The sequence below is a fragment of the Halichoeres trimaculatus genome, unplaced genomic scaffold, assembly GCF_033239565.1.
Source record: "Halichoeres trimaculatus isolate MK-OKI-2021-1 unplaced genomic scaffold, fHalTri1.1 fHalTri1_scaffold_12, whole genome shotgun sequence".
Taxonomy (NCBI): domain Eukaryota; kingdom Metazoa; phylum Chordata; class Actinopteri; order Labriformes; family Labridae; genus Halichoeres; species Halichoeres trimaculatus.
The window spans coordinates 23,635,141-23,655,878 of NW_027437190.1; the positions used below are offsets into that span (position 1 = coordinate 23,635,141).

The 20,738-nt window shown below is 42.3% G+C and overlaps 1 protein-coding gene across 1 annotated transcript; it reads left to right on the forward strand.

The window, feature by feature from the left end:
* Positions 1 to 780: 780 nt before the first annotated feature.
* Positions 781 to 20,625, forward strand: lmtk3 (lemur tyrosine kinase 3). Its single transcript, XM_074683590.1, has 16 exons — positions 781 to 1,060; positions 3,421 to 3,554; positions 3,941 to 4,088; positions 5,123 to 5,196; positions 5,404 to 5,522; positions 6,692 to 6,779; positions 7,399 to 7,547; positions 7,670 to 7,754; positions 7,893 to 8,014; positions 8,814 to 8,963; positions 9,060 to 15,402; positions 15,502 to 15,665; positions 16,149 to 16,282; positions 17,322 to 17,656; positions 17,742 to 17,826; positions 19,199 to 20,625. The coding sequence occupies exons 1-16, from the start codon at positions 970 to 972 to the stop codon at positions 19,330 to 19,332; spliced, it is 8,355 nt and encodes a 2,784-aa protein (XP_074539691.1). The 5' UTR covers positions 781 to 969; the 3' UTR covers positions 19,333 to 20,625.
* Positions 20,626 to 20,738: the final 113 nt, after the last annotated feature.

A 20,738-nucleotide genomic window follows, 5' to 3' on the forward strand; every position in this document is an offset into this window, starting at 1 on the left:
ACAAACTTTAAATCCACTTACTTGTATAATTTCCATTGGTTATGAAACTTCTGGTTTGCTTGAGTATTTCTCATATTATGTTAACCACAATTATATGACTAGGTAAAAAAAGGTGCCTTCCAGGGTCAAAAGACAGGTCAGGATTGGAGCATTTTTTAATGTTACGTTAGAACATTTATTTTTTGTCTATTTTTTTTGTAAAAATGCTACCCCTACTACAACCCTTTTTAGTTGTCTTTTGAATATAGTGCAGTTATCATGTTTATATCATCCCTTTACTTCCCCAAAGAAAGTGACTATGAGTAACCCTTCATTTTATTTATTTATTTATTTATTTATTTAGGAGAACACTGATTGATATTTTAAGGGATTAAAAATCCAATTTGGTAAAAATATGAACCCACTTCTGGGCCCTACATACTCAGCATTATCGTTCTCTGTGAATATTACCACAGATTTTTTTTAATTTATTTATTTTATTTTATTTTTTTTTTTACGGATATTATGATGATCAAGCTGGACCATGACAATGCGCGCCGTGTGAGTCTGACGTAGGCAGTCGGAGGAGAAAAACACAGACGACCCTCAAACACTTGGAGAGAAGGAGAGAGGAGGAGAAAGAGTCATCTTTATTCATAGAAGGGGAGAAATAGCGGACGGTTGTTTTCACCGGAGCTCTACGCAGACGGTGGCAGAGGATGCACAATAGGGCATCGCTCACACCGTGTTTAATTGCGGATTAGAGGAGGGGGTAGGAGGAGAGAGGGGGGACGGGGCACAACAAGGAAGGCAAGGAGACGCTCTTCATTATTAGGAGAAAAAGCGGAGAGGAGGGGGGAGAGACAGAGACAGCGCGAGACCGGAGACGACACAGACCGTGGCGGGGGGGAACGGAGAGAGGAGGACACCGACACCGACAGTCGGCAGCGTCGCTCGGATGCTGTTATTGTTGCACCGGACGCGGCGACGATGCGGCCACACTGCTGGGTGATGGTAGCGCTGGCGGGGATCATGTCGTACCTGAGCCCGGAGAGAGCGCTCGGAGCCCCGCAGAGGGAAGGTGAGCGGAGTCGGAGGAGAGGAGGAGGGGGTGATGGAGGAGGGGGGTGTTGAAAACCTGTCAGTGATGCTGGAGAAAGGAGAGAAAAGGGGGTATGTGGTCTGTCATGAAAAGGCCGCTATACATTGGGGGGTGATACTGTATTATTAGCCAGTGTGGCTGAGACATAATGCGAATTATCAGTGCCGTAGCCTACGTGGCTGGTTTAATGAAAACAGGAGCGGAGCTGATCTGGAGATGGGTAGGGTACCATATTTGCATACAGTGATGAAAATATTAAGGGGTGTCTCGCTCTCGGGCCTCATCGATGGCATTTAATACAGCATACTGTATGAATAGCAGGCTAAAATCGTCGACCATTTAGTCTATAAATAGCCTCTGCTGGGCACTTGAAATGATTTAGCCTATTAACCACTGCTGGCATCTTTATTTTCATCCATCTGAATATGCCTTCTTCTACCCCCAAGACCTGGCAGAGTGTTGTGTTTGTGTAATGTGTGCAGTCATTGTATTGTGGTGTATTGTTTTGATAAGAGCTGCTGGCACCGGAGCTGGTGGAAAAGGCCCTGTGTTAGCTTCCTATTTATATGCAGTGTCTGTCTGGACATCTGTCTAGGGAAAGATGAAAGAATAGCACTGCTCAGGAATTGTGCATCAAGATCGGATTTGTATGTTTGGAAAGCATGTTTAGGAGACCGCACTGATAATGGTGTCTTATAGTTTTCACATTTAGCACCTGTGCTGCAGGTGCTGTGATCTGTAATTCAGGAATAATGGATGAGCTTTTTATTCTCTCTGACGTGTGAAAACTCATGTGTAACTCACTATCTAAGGTGTATCGCAACCCAGAGACTCGTTTTTGTTTATTAGTTACGAAGTGGTCCGGGCCAATGCAACGGTGCATTTACATCCTGTGCACATCCTAACTTATATTTGCTCAGCATATGAATCCAGTGGATCCTGCTTAATCTATTTCGCAACTCTTGTAGCAAAAAAGAGGAAAACACAAGAAAAAAAACAGTGCTTATAGAAACAAAGCCTACATATTGACCTTGCGAAGAAAACAAACATCACCTCATGTCTTAAATGGAATGGTGATCCTTGTTTTGAAATATTTACTAAGTCAGTGAATTATTAAATGTACTTTGTAATTTATGTATGCTGTGTTTATAATATCATGACCTTATGAATGAATGTATTTCTGGGTCTGTGCAGGGATGCAGAGGGAAATTGGGATATTTTAAGGCATGCCATACTTAGAAACAAAAACCCAAGTCATACATTTAAAGGTACTGTTTTATTGTTGATATCCATGTAGCTCTCTATGTTATGGTACTGTTATTTTTTCAGCATTTCTTATGCTAACATTTATTTGTAATTATTTTTTACCAAAAGTTTATTATAATTACAATAAATGCTGCCAAAAAATGGAGAAGGGGGTACCCTTGGTGAAATTTTGGCTAACTATCTTACGAATGTTGTGAAGGCCTAAAAAGATGCTTTGTTCATACTTAGAAACAACAGGCTGAGTCATGCATTCCCAGGCATGGTTTAAATATTCATGTTTATATTTTATATATAAGTCCTTCACCCTTTCAACCCATCTACTGTTTTTTTTAAGGTGTCACTGTTGCTCTCTCTTGCAGCTCTTTTGTCACGAGTGATGGAATGTTTTACGTAGTTTGGTTACAGTACTGAAATAGCTTTAATCTGAAGGGTATTTAACCACCCTGCCCTGCCCCTTTTCTTTTCTACAGATGGTTCACTTCCCACAATCGACCACTTTGAGGTACAAAAATCAAATGTCCCAATCCCTCCTTCTCTCACCTGAGTAGTCAACCTTCCTGATTTGAGTAATTCTTTCCAACCCTTCCTGATTCGCGCTACCTTATTTTACCTAAATGAAACTCCAGCCACCCCTCCCTGCTTCTTAACTGTGTTTCTTCAGTGGAATACCCTTTCTGATATTCCCCTTTCCCTATGCTTTCTTCCTTACTGAAATAGCATATTATCCCATTTTCAGTATTTGTTCCAAGTCTCTATCTTATTTATTGATTTAAACAAATGCTTTTTTAAACTTCAAATTAGTTTCTTTCCTGCTTTACCCCAAACCCCGTGATGCAAGTTGTCCATTGGGGTTCGCACTGTGTCCTAAACCTGCTGCTAAGAAAACACTCCAATGGTTTCCCTCTAAACAAACCACCTATGCAACAAGATTTTGCACTTTTCCAATTCAATGAATACTCTTCCTCATTTCACTGACTCAGACCTAACAATGTGCCCCCTGATGTTTACAGAAATACTCTGACTTTACTAAATTATCTCCTCCTTTTTGTATTTTCTCACTATCTCCCTCTCAGTCTCCCAGACCAGAGCTGCGTCTCTCTCTCCTCCACCTTACGTCGTCATCCTCATCTCTTGCTCAGGGCTTGTCTCTTTTGTTCTTCTGCTCCTGACCTGCCTGTGCTGTAAGAGAGGAGGAGTGGGGTTCAATGTAAGTCTTCCACATGTAAGAGATTTATTCACTTCTCCCTCCTTTCTTTGGATTTTCACATCTTATTTTGCATGCTGTTGTGCTTTTAGAATGAGCTTACTTTGATAAACTGTATGGAAATGGAAGAAAGGAGTCAATAATCCAGGTTTAATGAAGTAGAAATGGTCAATAATCATCTGTCAGACTAATCTTGACTAAGCATGCATCTCCTGGCTTGAATGTGTTGCTGTGTTGCCTACAGACGGTGTCATTAGTTCAGAATGGCTGCTTTTTCATTGTCTATTTTGATTGTTACCTCTAAATCCGGCTCTTTTCTTAAAAATTAAAAGTTAAGTTTGTGTTTATGCCAGTTTTGTGATTTATCTTTGCTGTTGGGGATGAACCAGGAGTTTGACAATGCAGACGGGGAGGAGTGCTCTGGAGGCTCCAGTCCCATCCAGGAGGACAGCCTGTCATCATGTCCCTCCCTCCCTGAGGTCTACACCCTGCCAGTCAGAGACAGGTCCAACTGCCCCGCCCTGCAGGATGGAGCAGGTAACAACCACAAACAGCTCTAAATCTGCTGGAGCTTACACCCCCTTGGGAAGAAGCTGAATTTCTGTCCTGCACTGACCTCCCTCACGGTCTGTTGCCTGAGTCGCTGATGCGGATCCATTAAAGGTCTCAAACTGGGTGTACAACCAGATGCTGAATTTCAATGGAGTGGAAACTGTGATCTGTGGAAATTCTGCCTCAGTGCTTCTTACAAGTAGAAATGGCTGGAAATTTGTTTTGTGAGCGAGGATGATACCGGCACAGCTCAGGAATGCTGTACATGAGGTCTCATGGAGGGTATTGTGCCCACCCTTCACTTTCAGATGGATTTGGCTACACTGAGCTTTCAAACCTTTGCTGTGCAGAATAATCTTTGTTAAATCGAACACCTGAAGTTTTTTACACAATAATTAGCTGACAGTTTTTCTCAAATCTCAACCTTAATCGGTGTTTGAATGAATAATGACAAGCATTTTCCAAAACAGGTTTCACTGGGCTACCTCAAAATTTGCCAACAATACTCAACCCCCGAAACAAAAGTCTTTACACTGATGAAGGAAAGGCTTCTCCTCAAAGAGAGACCTCTTACAGCAGAGATTGCATGCTGTGGTGAAGAGGTGGATTATGAGCATTATTTTGGGCAATTTTAGGACTGTTTACAGTCTAGCAAGCAATTTGAACAAATTAGATCCTTGAATGTGAAATGTCTATATTGCAAATGCAGAAAGCTACTTCACTGAGGTAAAGGAGATGTTGTGTACATTTGTTAAAGTTTTATATCAATAATTCCCAAAAATGACAATGGTGATGATATATTTGCTCACAAAGCCCAGCCTTGGGTTCTTGTTCGGATAACTCTTACATGTTTTGCTAATGGAAATAGGGCTTTTTGGTTTCATATATTTATAGAACTGTGAATGATGGCTTGATTGCTTTTTAAAAGAGATTTCCTTCTTGCTCCTATTGAGTGATACCGTATCATGTTAAAACAAAAATTCTAATGTGCGATTGTTATTTGTCCTCCTTTGCTACAGACTCCAAGTCTCAGTGCTTCAAAAGACACACTCTAAACTACCTTCAGGAGATAGGAAATGGCTGGTTTGGAAAGGTAAGATGATGACCCCCTCAACTTCAAGTATCATTGTGTTTTCATGTAAAATACAACCAGAAAAATATATTTCCTTTCCGATAGCACGCTCTGCTGTGTTAAGTTTAACACTGGCTGCTGACCAGATCAGGAGTCCTAACTCAAAATAGTTCTTTTACTGCCTCTCCTGGGCACTCTTCCATATTATTGTCCATCGATCTCTCCTAGGTGATCCTGGCTGAAGTGCTGTGTGACTGCAGCTCCTCTCAGGCCGTGGTGAAGGAGCTGCGTGTCAGTGCCAGCCCCCTGGAGCAGAGGAAGTTTTTGGCTGAGTCTGAGCCATACAGGTGAGGGAAAATGCTGAGACTATGGTGGCTGCTTTTGATACTAAATGCAAAGAATATTCCAATGTTCTTACAGAAAAAGGTCACCATACCAATCTGTGCTGAAGGTGAGCTGAAGTCCACGTAGGCTCCAAGGAACATGGACCCTCCATGACCACAAGTAAAGCTAATGGAATAGAGACATTTGGCATAAGAGTAGCTAAAGGAGACGCAGGATTTCAGTCATTGGGATGAATTTAGTTAACCTATCCCGTCAGATAGCGTTAGTTTAGACTAGCCTACAAACACTGCTGTATAATATAAGAGAATAAATATTAAATAAAAAAAAATAAATTTTTGACCCCAAAAAACAGCATTTTCTTCCCAATGTCACTATCGCCAACAATTGCCAACCTTACCTGACATAAACTATGGCTGATTAGGCTGAGGAAGGTCTAAACCAAAAGAGTAGTAAAAGAGTATTTTATGTCCTATATTAGCTTACATTAGCATGCTGTCATAAACAACTGGTCAGACCAGAATTACTCTCTGAAGTCACTGAAAATAAACACAAAAGGGTGTTTTAAGGTTTTTGTGCTCTTATGTTGGTATTTCTAGGTCAGGTACATCCTGATAACTTGGTTCTTAAAATTCAAAACTGAACCAGATGCAAACTGTGTTTGGGTTGTAGTTTGTCTACATAAAAAAACTCGCACACAGCTCAGAGGAAGCATTCAAGGGCAGGTCTCTATCAGTCTTTTTTTTTGCTCATTTCTTTGGACAAAAACCTAACACACCTCAATACAAAGGCAACCTTCTCTCTTTCTTACACACATACAAAGTGTAACACAAGTAAACACCCCAAAAAGCCTTATTTTAACAAACTTTCTTCTGCTGTCTTCATCTCCTGTTTGTTCCACTCTTGCTTCTGCACAACCCTTAACACACAACACAGGCGATGAATTGTGAAAACATTGTTACGCTTCATTTCAATTTCCCGTCTTTCATTCACACTTAATTTGGCTTTGCTGCAGTGCTTCATGTGTGCCTCCTCCATCTCCTCTCTACATGAGAACGTGAGATACTCAGGCTTAAAGCTCACCACCAGTTACATATCTGTCCTTAAAGTGAGACTGTAAGAATTCTTTATGCCATTATTTTACCAGCATGTAATTTATTTCTCTATCTCTCAGAAGTCTTAAACATCCAAACATCCTTCAGTGTTTGGGGCAGTGCAGTGAGAACATCCCATTCCTCTTGGTCATGGAGTTCTGTCAACTGGTAAGTGCAGATGAGCCATTAAATTACTTGAAGACACGGGGTTGTAGCTATATTTTACATTTAACTATTGATCGCTGAAATTGGTTTTGCATCCTTTCAGTTTGTTTTCATTCCCTTAGCTGGCTTAATCGCTAACTGATTAAGGAAGCTGTATGAGTTGACTCTCAGGCCAAACAAAGACACAAGCAGATCAATTACAGCAACACAGTGAGAGAAGCCAAACAACACAGGGGACCTCACAGACTGCTATTACCCTGTTTGATAAAGTCTCCTATTGTCCCTCTCCTCTCAGATAATTCTCATCCTTTTATATGGGACCCATTTTATTTCCTTGCCCTTCCCAAAGCACAAATGACTAATACAAGGCTGCCAGCTCATTACCAATTCCCCTGGTGCTTTTGATGCTCTGTGGTGGAAAACACCTAAAAAGAGACATATTTACTGCAGAAGTCACAAGTATCTTCTTTGCCTATAGGATGTTCCTGATAGGTTTTATGCCTCTTTTAGGGGGAGGCATAGGAACTTGGCAAACACTGCGGTTGACCTGGCTTGAACTCAACCCCTGTTTTAAGTCTGCTTGCCAGTAACAGCTTGCATTGTGTCTTCATGGTACAACTAGGGTGACCTAAAGAGGTATCTGAGAGCCCAGCGCAAGTCAGACGGGATGACCCCTGACCTGCCAACTCGAGATCTCCTGACTCTGCAGAGAATGGCTTTTGAGATCACCTCCGGTCTGCTCCATCTTCACGAGAACAACTACATACACAGGTCAGTCAGGGGCGTCATCTCTGTTGATAAACAAGTTTGTATCTCTCTGATAGGAAGAGTGTGAATGTCTCTGATGACTGCGACAGATTTTTCAAGGTTGTGTTCTGCTTTGCTCTGTACAGTGATCTTGCTTTAAGAAACTGCCTGCTGACTTCAGACCTCACTGTCAGGATAGGTGACTATGGCCTGTCACACAACCATTATAAGGTTTGTGGATATTCTATGCACAAAATAACTTACCTGTGTAGAGCTTTTACCCCATTTTTTAATAACTGGAACATAACTGATTTCAGTATATCATTCAATAAAAAAAAAAAAATTAACTTCTTATTTTGTGTTGCAAAGGAGGACTATTACCTTACTCCGGACAAGCTGTGGATTCCACTCCGCTGGATTGCTCCAGAGCTGCTGGAGGAGTATAGAGGATCTCTTATTGTTACGGACCAAACAAAAACCAGCAATGTGTGGTAAGTTTTAATGCTGTCACTGCTGTCTATCTTGAGCGCTGCTGAAAAAAACTATAACTCACCAAACCGTCTGGTCCACTATCATTTCATTTCTTAAATGTTAACTTTTTCCCCTCTCTTACAAGGTTTAAAATCTTGATTAATGATCACTGTTCCTCTCACTATAACTGTTTTAAATGATATTTTTTGCTTAAATCTATCTATCTATCTATCTATCTATCTATCTATCTATCTATCTATCTATCTCTTTATATATATTTATATATATATATAAACAAATACATATCTATATATTCAAATTACATATAATTTTATTTTATGTTTGTGTGTGTAGATAGATAGATAGATAGATAGATAGATAGATAGATAGATAGATAGATAGATAGATAGATAGATAGATAGATAGATAGATAGATAGATAGATAGATAGATAGATAGGTATGAATGAATGAATAAATGAATGAATGAAAATGCACGTTTTAGCAGCTGAACCAGGAAGACAGTATTCTGGTAAAAAAAAAAGTCACAAAGAAGGGAATACTAGTTTCTGTGGGCAAAGCAGATAAGCTATTGGAAACTTTAGGAAGGATGATCACTGTTCTGTCTTCACCAAACAAGTTATTGTGTTGGCAAAGCCAAGAAAAAATCTTGTCATCTATTTTATCTTGTTACTCTTCTGTGAGCTTTCTTCCTGAGAGTTGGACTTCTGTGAAGGTGTTACTGTAAAAAACATTACATAACAAAAATGCCTTTGAAGATTAGTCTGACACTTTCTCTTTATCTTTTTTTACTCTTCCAGGTCCTTGGGGGTGGTTATATGGGAGCTGTTTGAGTTTGGCTCTCAGCCCCACAGACACCTGAGTGACGAGGAGGTGCTGACCTTCGTCATTAGAGAGAGGCAGATCACTCTGGCCCAGCCAAGGCTCAAACTTTCTCATGCTGACTACTGGTCAGTAATCTGCTTAGTGTGTTGTGCAGAAATGATGGTAAAGTAGATTAAAGAAATAACGCTCTGAACTTACCTCTTCGTATTTCCTCTCCACAGGTATGAGATCATGCAGTCCTGCTGGTTACCTCCATCTCAGCGCCCCTCTGTAGCAGAAATATTCCTCCTCCTCTCCTCGCTCCTGGCTGCCGAGCGAGGAATGGTACGAGGGAGTGTTGGGGAAGAAGATGAAGAGGATGAGGAGTATACGGATGGCAGAGGAAGGAGAGGAGAGAGTGAGGAGTCGTTTGAAAGACGTTGGGACTTACTCCGTCCTCCTGCTTTCCAGACAGCTGCAAATGAGCGACGTAGGGAGAGAGACTATAGCAGGGAGGACAGAGACCACTCCTACCCCCTGCTGGACCCTGTGGGGAACTGTATCACCCCATCCTCATCTGAACTGGATGATATCCTAACAGTCACTGAAACCAGCAAAGGCTTAAACTTTGAGTATTTCTGGGAGAAGGCTCACGCCAGACGAGGCTACAAACCTCTTCCTCCCCCTCAGCCGATCCCAACTGTGAACAACAACCACAGACAGTCTTTGGACACGCCCACTGTGGTCCCAGTGATAAGTGCTCGCAGCCCCTCCCTCGCCAGTGAGTACTACATCAGACTAGAGGAGCACACTCCCCAGGACAAGTCGCCAACTCTTAAAGGAAAGACTGCGTCATCTTTCCGCTCTGACTCGATGTGCCATGGAGATGTGGAGCTGGTGGAGATTCGCAGTGGAATGCTGGGAAAAGAGCGAGTTCCTTATTGTTCCTCTGAGAGGTGTGGAAAGGGCCTCCAGACTGTCAGATCAAGCGAGGTTCAACTCCAGGTGCCAAACACAGGTGTGGCTGAGTTCAGAGACACTTCGAGTAGAGTGACAGACTTCTCAGTTGTTGATTTAGGGGATGATGATGAAGAGGAGAAGAGAAAGACTAGCCACGCTGATAAAAAATCATCCACAAGTTCCCAAGCCCCGGTCCTTCCTCCCAAGCCTCGCTCCATGTCAATGTCATCTGCCAACCACCTTCATTCCCGCCCCCTCCCCGCCCCTCCGCTGGGATACAGAGGACTGCCGCACTATACCATCGGTGGAAAAATAGAAACAGATCCTCATCACATGAGCAGCTGTCCACCCTCTACCTTTGATCACCTAGGGCTCCACAGGGCCCGACAGACTCTACCCCCATCCCCATCACTCTCCCCCTCCCTTCCCCCATCAAGCCATCCAATTTACCCCCAACCTCCCCAGATGTGTCCCCCACCTCTTCCTCCTCACTCCAAACCACAAAGAACCTGCCCCAGCTACAACAAAGCAGAGACTTATTCCAGATACAGTAAGCCGCAGATGCAGAGATCTCATAGAGACCCACTCTCCTGTGACTTGTCCGACAGAGATGGAGGTACCAGGCCCTCAGCACCATTGCTCAACTCCAAGGAGACCTCTCACTCTCGTGTGAAAGACTTTGAGTCCCCTGTTCGTCGAGAAAACCCGCTGCGTCCCATTTATCGTAACTTACCCCGCCCTCAGCCAACAAACCCTCAGATTGAAAGACAGTCCTCATCCAGTCCCACCTACTCAGATGAGGATGACTCCCCCTTCATGTCCCCTGAGAGACAAAGCGGTGGGACTACCGTCACTCACTCCAGCCTATCTGAAGATGCAGACCCAGCCTGTGCAGAGCTCTTCTCCAGGGGGATGAAAAGGACTCAGTCACGTCTTGACACCATCCTGCCCACAATTTGGAGGGAAGATGCTGAACTTCAAGCAGAGCGTGTGGCCGCTGCCAAGAAATCCCCTATGCATCTGTTCCTGACAGAGATATCCACTGTGACAGAGTCTGGTGAATCCAAGAAAGGGAATTCATGGGAGGGAGAGAAGACAAACAAAATAGATGGGGAGAGATGGGGCAACTTTCTGCTTCCTAACAGAGGCATGCGCCGCTCCCAGTCTCTGATCACAGAGTTGGGATCAGCAACTCATTCATGGGGGTCCGAGAAACAAAATGATAGGACAGGATCTGAGGAGGATGATACAGTCACTAAAGAATCATTCCAAGGGGATCTTTTCCTCACAGAGATCAATACAGGAAGGTTGGACTCAGATCTGGACGGAGGATCAGAGCCCGATTCAGTGAAGTACCTCTATCCAGCAGGATCCAGACTGCGGCCCTATGTCTGCGCCCCTGGCCTTCCTTCATACACAGAGGCTGAGGAAGCTTATTCAAAGGGTATTAGGAGATCTCGCTCTCTCCTCTCAGAGATAACCATTGGGAAGCAGGAGTCAGAACCTCAGCAGCCGGAGAAGGAGCCTCAGAGAACAGAAATGACACGGGAAGAGTTCCTGAAGGAGATTCAATCAGCAGAGACCTTCCTGACTGAAATCATATCCAGACAAAATGCTGCTGCAAATAAAAAGGAGGCAGACCCTCCACACTCCCCCACTCCCCTTTCTCCTGAATATGAGTCCATATGCATTGACCCAAACTCCGCTCAGACCATCAGATTTCAGTCAGAGAGCTCCATACGAGCATCCAACAAAGGAAAGGATGACACTCAAACTGAGGCAATCTATGCCCAAGTGACCAAGCGCGCCAAAAAGAGTGAGATAAAGGTATCCATGAGACCTGGGATTCCAATCCTTCATATAGGATCCAACAAACAACCACTCAACGTCGACAGCAATGCTGACCACTGCCAATCTGACGAGTTTGTGTTTTCAGAAATCATGCCCAAAAATGGTCTTCTGCACAACCAAACACTTAGCTGTCAAAAAGAGGAGGAGTGTGCAGATGGTCCAGCTTTACCTGCCAGGGGAGAGCACACAGATCTCTTAGATCACTCTCCTACCAAGTCCACAGAGAGTGTTAAAGCATTCAACACTGTGCTGCTGTGCGAAAACAAATCCCTAATAGCAAATGGCACAGATATTCAAAAGGCTGCTGTGATAGGGAATGGTGAGATAATGAAAGAAGAAATGCAGGCTAGCAGCCCAGAGAGACATCAAACATGTGGAATGACTGCTACCACGGCATCTGAAGACGACAAAGAAAAGCACCACGGTGATAAAGTTTCTCCAATGGATTTTAAAAACATCACGGCATCTCATGACTTGCAAAACACCAAAAACCTGGGTTCTCTGAGTAATGAGAAAGGCTTTGGAGAGACCCAAAGAGAGAATTTACAGCCAAAAAGTGATGCAGGTAGAGAAAAACACCGTCACAATTCCCAAATGGCATCTACTCCTGCTGCCACTCCAACCACTCCAGACTGGGACCTGTCCACGGATGTCTCACTCATCACACCCACTGATTCTGTCCTGTCACCTCTGACATCCAGCTCAGCTGACTGCCTCACACCCAGTGATTCATGGACCAGTGCTGGAGGAGGAGGAGGAGGAGGAGGAGTGGGAAACAGTGGTTGGCGAGCTCTGGGAAATGAGACCCCACATCGAGACTCTGCCTACTTCTCAGATAGTGACTGGGAAAGCGACGGGATGAACCGAAGGAGCAGTGATGGAACGGTTTCCTCGAGGCAGAGCAGCAGTCGAGCCGGAGATAGGGGCACGCTGACAGGGATTGAAGAAAAAACTGAAGAGGAGGGAGAGATGGGAGACAAGAGTCCCTTGAGAAATAGTGTACAGACATTGTATAACAGTGAAGAAAGTACAACTGTAAAAACATGTGATGAAACTATTATTCTGAATCAAGATGCTTCAGAAAACAGCACCTCTCATTTAGATAACGACAAAGACATTCTTCATAAAGGGCTGGAGTTAACACAGAGAGATGACTCGGGCATTTTTCAAAATGAAAGCATAAATTCAACCATGCCTGGAGATGATCTGCAGGTCAAAGACTGTGTTGACTTGATTGATAAGTTGTTCTCAGACTTAGATGATGAGAAAGGGCTCTCAAACTGTGGTGGGTATATTGACAACCACCTCACAGATGGTATTATCTCTCAAATAGCAGACTGCAAATATCAGGACTCTAAAGAAAATGATGTAAACCTTCATTCCATGAGGTTTGCTGAGACTAATATTTTGATCGACTCGGTTTCTGGCAGCCAGTCAAAGGATTCTGCGTTAAGGCCAAGAAATAATGATTACACAAGCATTACAAAGACAGATATTGATCTCTTCTCTGCGCTGAACTCCAGCAAATGTGGAAATGACACTGTGGAATCTATGACACAATCGCAAGTTTATGACAAGGAGTCAAGATTATCCGAAATGTGCGGCATTCAAGGAGGTGAAGAGATCCCATCAACAGCTGAGCCATGTGATGCTGGGGAGCCTGCCTCTGATAAAGAGGGTAATCTGGCATGTCCGGATTGGGCTGTGGAGGCTGCTGAAGAGCTAAAGCAACACGAAGAAAGGCCCAGTATAGATCACAACGAACTGGGCCTGAGAAACCTCCACTGCCTGGATGGCAGCAAGGGCAGAAACGTCACCACAGAGACGGATAAACAGCTGGCTGCTGCAGAGCTTAGTAACGCTGTTAAGTCACCCCTCAGAGGTTCAGCAAGTCAGATGGAACCTTCTGACAATGTGGATAAGGATCCCTGCGAGGGCTTAGAGGTGAAGGCGAAAGAGTTATGGTGCGCCCTGGAGGAAGATGAGGGAAGTCCAGGATCTGGTGTTGTCAAAGGAGAGTTTGACTGCCACCGTTTTCCACGGTTTAAAGACTTGCACTTGTGGCCTGATGAAAACGACCAGTGGGCCTCTCCAGAGAGGAGGAGCCAGGACTCTGAGTTGAGATCTGAGTTTTTTTCTCGGTTCAGTAACAAGGCCTGGGAGGTGGGGGAGAGGCTGGTTGTGGGTCAGGAGTTTTGGGAGACTGAAGAAAATGACGAACTTGCAGGAAGTGAGCCTCACCCTGCCATCTTAGAGGGCTGTGAGGAAACCTGGAATGATGAAACACAAGGACTTGCTTGTCATCCCTCCATGAAGGAAAAGTGGGAGTCTAAAGACGATGACCAACCCACCATCCAGCAGGAAGAAAATATCGAGAACTTTGGAGAGACTGAAATCTGCAGCCAAGACCTGAAAAGAGATGCTGAAGTAGAGAATGAAGAAATCCCTGAGCAAGAGACCGTAGTTCACAGAGGGAGAGACATTTTTCCCTGCACAGAGGCAGTCAGCAAAGGGGAAGGTCTGCTCGACTCCACAGAGACGAGGGAGAATCAAAATTTTAACAGATGGCCTCAGAATCAACTTTGGGACATGCAAAAAAATGTGCAGACATTAGCTGAGCACACTGACAAAGGCTCAAGTTCAGACTTTGAGAACCACCTCAGTCACACTTCAGAGAACAAAACAAATGTATCTATTAGCATTAGCGAGGCTTCTCGTGTCTCTTCAGACCCACAAAATGTTGAATCAGGCTTAGATTCAGAGGCTGAAATAAGACCGTGGCCTGTTAAGCAGTGCAGAGAAGATAGAGTCAGCATTAGTAATGTCGAGGAGGATTACAGAGAAATGCCTCTTCCCTCCAATCCTGTTTCTTGTCCCAGTGACCTTGATGTGCAGGAGGAGGAGGAGGAGGAGGAGGATCATTCAGACCCACAGGTAGACAATTTCAGCTCGGTGGATTTTCCAAGTCCTCCACCAAGCATAGACCTTGATGTGCAGGATGATAAATTGGAAAGTTTAGACGACTCTTTTCCAAGTCCACCTCCATCTGTTGTAGAGTCAGAAGAGTTTATTAGCCACATTTGTCTGGAAGACTTTATTGCTGGTGCAGAGACAGAGCCATATATTTCCGTAGCTCAAGACACAAAAGTCTTGGATCCACCCGCTACAACTCAGAGTGCAGGGATCTCAGCCAGTCTCAGCCTCCCTCATGTGCATGTAACATTAGATGATAACAGCAGCGATGCATCAAACACAACAAGGCAAGATGACCAGAATGATCTGACCCAGGAAGCCTCATCTGACAACTCATCATTACCCCAAGCTCCTCTCAATAATCTTCCAGAATTACTGATTTCTGAGTGGAAAGATTTGGACGAGGAGCCCCTGGAGGATTTTGAAAAACTGGAACAACTTTGTTGCATATCTGGAGATGAGGAAGATTCTCTGGGGGATCTTTTTCTTGGGAACCTGGAGCTCCTTGAGTCTTTAAAGAAAACAACAGATCAAAAAGTTGCTGGTGTTGGCGAAAGTGATTCAACTGAAGAAATATGTGGCTCCTCTACTCCAGAGGGGAGCATGTTGGATTTGATGGAGGGCAGAATTTCTGAGAACTCTGATAAGCTGGCAGAGTCTGTGCCGGATGTCATCCTGGACACGCAAGACAAACTATCACCTCAAGAAGAGAGTGGGCAGAAATCCCCTGGACAAACATCTGATGTCAAAGACCAGGGATCGCTCTCCAAGTTGACAACAAAAAACGGCCTCATGATGCAGGTGGGCAGGGTTTCTTAGGTGGTTTGTTGTGAGATTGCTTCTTATGTTGTCTCTTGTAGTTTATTTACCACTTGTTATTGTTTTGCTTTGTTGCTTCAGGTGTGTGAGGAGAGGCTGCAGTTTTCCCTCAGTGAAAATGTGAAAACAAATGTGCTTTGGGGCGCAACTGTTACAGACACAGTGACGCTCCGGCCCTGGGGGGAACAGATCGCAGAAAACAGCAAAGAGCTAGTCGCTGTAGAAGAACAAAAAGAGGATGAAAGGTATTAAAAAGGCTCTTACTTTATGACTATATTCAGAATATCAGAGTCAGTGTTTGAAGAATCCATTGTTTCAGAAAAAGTTGTGTGTGAAGAGCCCTTGAAGTGCAAGGATGTGTTTTTTTTTTCTTTCAAGATAGACTTCTCTTTCACAGTGGTTACAGGTGTAAAAAGAAAAATACTATTCTGGTCTCATACTTGTGGAGACACATTTCTTAATTTCAGTCAGGTTCAAAATAAGCATAACTGTATTACAGATATTTTTACATTTAATTAAAATCCAAGATTACCACAACTGAATTTCCTTTGTGCTCCATCATAGAGAATATTGCAACAGAAATCACAGAGATCAGCATTAAAATCAGATGTAACCAAATAACAGCATGGCAGATACCACATAAAGTTAGTTAATGAGTGTTGGAGATGTGGAGCACTTGTCCCTTTAGTAGTTATGTTATATTAATCGTGTTATATTTATTTTTGCAGCTTTGATGACCAGGGAAGTTTACCGAGCATTCAGGCAAACACTGAGTCTGATGAGACTAAAGCTGAGCCTTTCACTGTGATTGAACAACCTGAGGTCACAACCCCTCAGCCCACCGCAAACCAGGCTATGAAAGGTACGTGGATTGTAAACATTCAAACCAGTGATCATTATATTCATACTGGCATACATGGTCTGTGAAATAAACCAAATTAATTGGAGACATTTTGTCTTTAGCCAAGTGTCCTGCACATTAATCTTATGCATATTTAATAAAAATAATTTAAAAGATTCATGTCAACTATGCTGACACTGGAAATTCGCATTTGTTGCTTGTCCCTAAAATTAAACTTTAACATGAAATATAATAATTGAAATCCTTCAGAAATGTGATATTTTTACATATCTGTGTTACTCCTTATCACAGCTATACTTAAGATGTTATATTTTCTTTTAAAAAAATACTAAAACAAAATAGTTAGAATTCATACTTGGCCAGGACACTCTTGTAAAAGAGATTTTTAATCTCAATGAGTTTCTCTTCCTGGTTAAATAAAGGTTAAATAAAAAAAATACTTTAGTGGTGTCTCTAGGTTGTACTGTATATTTGATGATATTTCAACTGTGACAGATGGGATTGTTTCATGCTCATGTTGTTTCATATGTCATGTATTTTTAGATGTCACATAAGTTTTGGTAACAGGACTGAGAAAAGTGCAAACATCTTAAGCTTAGAAACCTTGTAAAAATATCAACCAAGGTGCCTGAGATGAGCCAGCACATTTTGAGTAGCTCAATATATATTTATTATCAGATATAGACAAGTTACAACAAGCAAATAGCACCAATTTGATGGAATGGCCCATAACATTTTTGTGTGAGATGCAACATTCTGATAATTGTTGCTGTTGCTCTTCGTCTTTCTCCTTGTTGTTGCCCTCACCTGTTTGTTTTGTATCGTCTTGTAAATCCATGAGGGCTGGGCACCCTTCTGGTGCTTGGCACTTTGGAAGAAAAAGAAACTACTGCTACAATTATCTCAGTAATTTCTACCATTTTGACAGGCTCCCTTTCTTTGTTGTAAAAGAAACTGCTTTTATTCACTTTGTACAAGTGGGAACCATTTGCCCAGTCCCTTAAACCTCTTCCTCCTCTTATGTTGTTTTCACACCCAGCAAAACTAGCTCGCCTGTCTCTTGCTCTTCCTCCTCTTGCACTGACTCTTCCCCTCACCCCAACCGGCAAAGGGGGATTTGGGGATGGATCGATTGGAAGTCGTATTGGAAGACGGAGAGGTCTGTCCTCAGGAAGTGACCAAGACGAGGAGGAGGAGGATGAACCTGAGGATGAAAGCTCTCGGAGGGTCATTGTTGTCACAGAAACAGACGTGGACAAGCGAGTGGGGCTGAGGAGTCTGCTGAAGTCACCTAAGGAGCCGATGGACAGAGAGAGGGACAGAGGGAGAAATGTGTCCTTTTTTGATGATGTCACGATATATCTATTTGATCAGGTGTGTACCAAACATTTTATGTGTAGTTTATAAATGATACTGTCAGATATCATTAATGAAGGATTTTATGTCTCATTCTCAACAGGAAACTCCAACTAATGAGTTGAGCTCTTCAGCGCCCACTACTCCAGCTCCAGTGTCCATCAAAAGCACCAAGCTGGGTTCACGTGGTAAGATAAAAACACTCCACACTCACACAGGAAAGATGGTCAGTCTGAGAGTTGGTCCACTGCACTGAAATATCTCAACCACTCTTTGATAAATTTCTTCCAGGTTTTATTTAACCAGTCTACAGATAATGAATATCCTAAATCAAGAGCAGCTGCATTTATCTTTAACATGTTGTTGACATTATGTGGCTATGGATCTAATGTTCATTAAGTCTGTTTTTCAACAGAAATGTTTTCAAACTCATTCTTTACCTTGAGCAGGCACCAACAGTTTAACTTATTCCCCCTTACCTAAATGAAAATACTCAATTTAAACCAACTTCTCTCCAAAACCGCAGCCAGAATTAATCTTCTATAATTATCCTTCTTGACACTCTGACACGTGGAACGAAGCAGGGACATAAATCCTGTGCTCAACAATGCAGGCCTAAGCCGTGTTTCCCAACACATTTTCATTTGCTCCCTTGACTTCCTCTCTTCATCTCAAACACTGATCACCTCATTTCACAGAAAAATAAAAGTCTGTGCTCAGTATGTCCTCAGGGCTGTGCGTATACACACACACACACACACACACACACACACACACACACACACACACACACACACACACACACACACACACACACACACACACACTCACAGAAAATGGAAGAAACTCCAAAATTAGATGCTTTCATGATCTTTCATAGCCTTTAGAGCTGAGACTTCAGAGCACTGCGAGAAGATGCTGTGTTCCCTTTGAGTTATTTATAAACCAAACCCTGTCTTGTATTGCATCAGTGTGATTTTATTAATAGATAATTTTTTTTACTTTATTTTCCAATTTGTATTTGGCTGGTTGTCTGCAGTGTTGAAGGCACACGTCTCAGTAATACACATCTTATGAAGGAACAACAAGCTTCACGGCATACATAGACATTTTTAAGGCGCTCAGTTCTTCCTCTCATAGTAACACACTAAGACTCTGCAGGAAAACAAGATCTCCGATGCTGATGGTGTAAAAACTAAACCTGAATATAACTGTTTACTACACACTATACATTCACCAGTAGTTGTAATTTCAATTGCTTTAGGACTTGTAGTACTAGTCTTGGTACTACATTCAATATTCAGTGGTGATACAGAAAGTGAGACTCACAAAGACAGACTAAAGGAGGAAATGTATGCTTGTCAGGCCAGTGGTAAACACAGAAAGAGGCAAGCATGAGATGTAACGTCAAACCAATCAAAATTGGTCAGGATGGTTGAACTCCTGATGATAAAATTGTGTAAATGTGAAATGATTAAAGGAAGATTTATTCTTAAGAGACACTCACCCGACTTCTACACACAAATCTGTATATTTGATTTTTGTCTGTCTTTCCATCAGGGCCAAACATCAAGAGCAAAGAGTCAAAAAGAAAAGAGGATTTATCAATTAAACCAAGGTCGCCTGTGGGGGCCAATCCAGTGACATCATCCCGGTTCACAGTCAGCCCTGCCAACGACCCCCACTTGGTGTGATGTTAAATGTCATCACGGGAATCTTTAGAGTTGAAACCCTCTTGGACTGGCCAGTGAATTAATCCCAACAACCAGCCATTCACCCAGAGGCTATTTTTGTATTGAAGAGGCAACTGCAAGAACAAGACTCCCGATCTAAAAGCTGGACCCTTTCCAGGTTTTATCAGCGACAGGATTTTGTATGACAGGGGTTGTTGTGCTCCTGCCTGCATCTATTTACAGAGTTTATTCACAGCTACAAATCTTTGGAAAAGGCAGCATATGCTAGAAGAAGAGGAACCTGGAGCTTTGTAAAATCTGAAACAAATTTGACAGCTATGCAGTGGGAGTCTTGCTGTGTACCAGCTAACCTTCTCTTTTTCTGCTTCATTTTGTTGCATTGTTCCCCAGATGAGTGGGGATGTACTTTGGTTGGTCATTCATCAGTCTATGTAAACTCTTGGATTCCAGTCCTCTCTTATTTACAGATTTCATTGCAGTCAGTCAGACCTTCATGTAGGCAGCAGTTTAGAACAGCAATCACTTGACTTCTGTATTTGAGAATACTCATTTGCATTTGTACAATACCATAAGACAAGTGTAAACAATATAATTTTAGAGCTGTTTACTTTTAGATGTATTCTTAGACTGCACGAAAAATGAAACAAGCTTTGCTTCTTTACTTTTTAATTCTAATGAAATATCTCAATTTAAATCTATGATTTTATATTTGTTATATTGTTTTATTTATTTAAGTAAAGCAAATTTCCATTCAATATTTATTTATTTATTTAACTATTTATCATTCAATTTATTTATTTGCTGCTGTCTGGTTAACGTATAAACTTAGCTATAATTTGTTTGGGACAGAATGCACCTAGGTTATACCTTCTGTAAGATCTTCATAACAAATAAATCAAAATATTTTCCCAAACGTCTTACTTGCTAAAAGAAAAAAGTATTTTGTATAATTTAACTTGTTAATATATGCCAATCTGTATGGAACTATGTCCTGTAATGTGTCCTTTTTTTCCAATGTCTATGAATTTTTAGCTGTCTTGTCATTTTTTTCTCTTGTTTAAAGACAGTTAATGTAGCTTAGCATGAAAAATCAACACCTTTCATCAGTAAATAACTCCATTTGTTACTGTATCTGTTAATTTATCTCATTTTCTACTAATAACAGCCCGACATGCAGTTCAGGTCCAACTAGTCCATTTGTTTAGTCTGTTTAAATGTTGGTTTAAAACCTGTATTGTTTAAAGAATGGTTTTCAAGGGATAATGTATAAAGGAGGGGAAATAAAAACTTCAAAATGTGAATCTTTTATTGAATTTTTCATCACAATAAATCGTATTGTTTGGTAAGCCTTAACACTCCTTTTATCACAAAGAGGATGCGTGCGTCGCCTTTGTCGTCACTTTTTC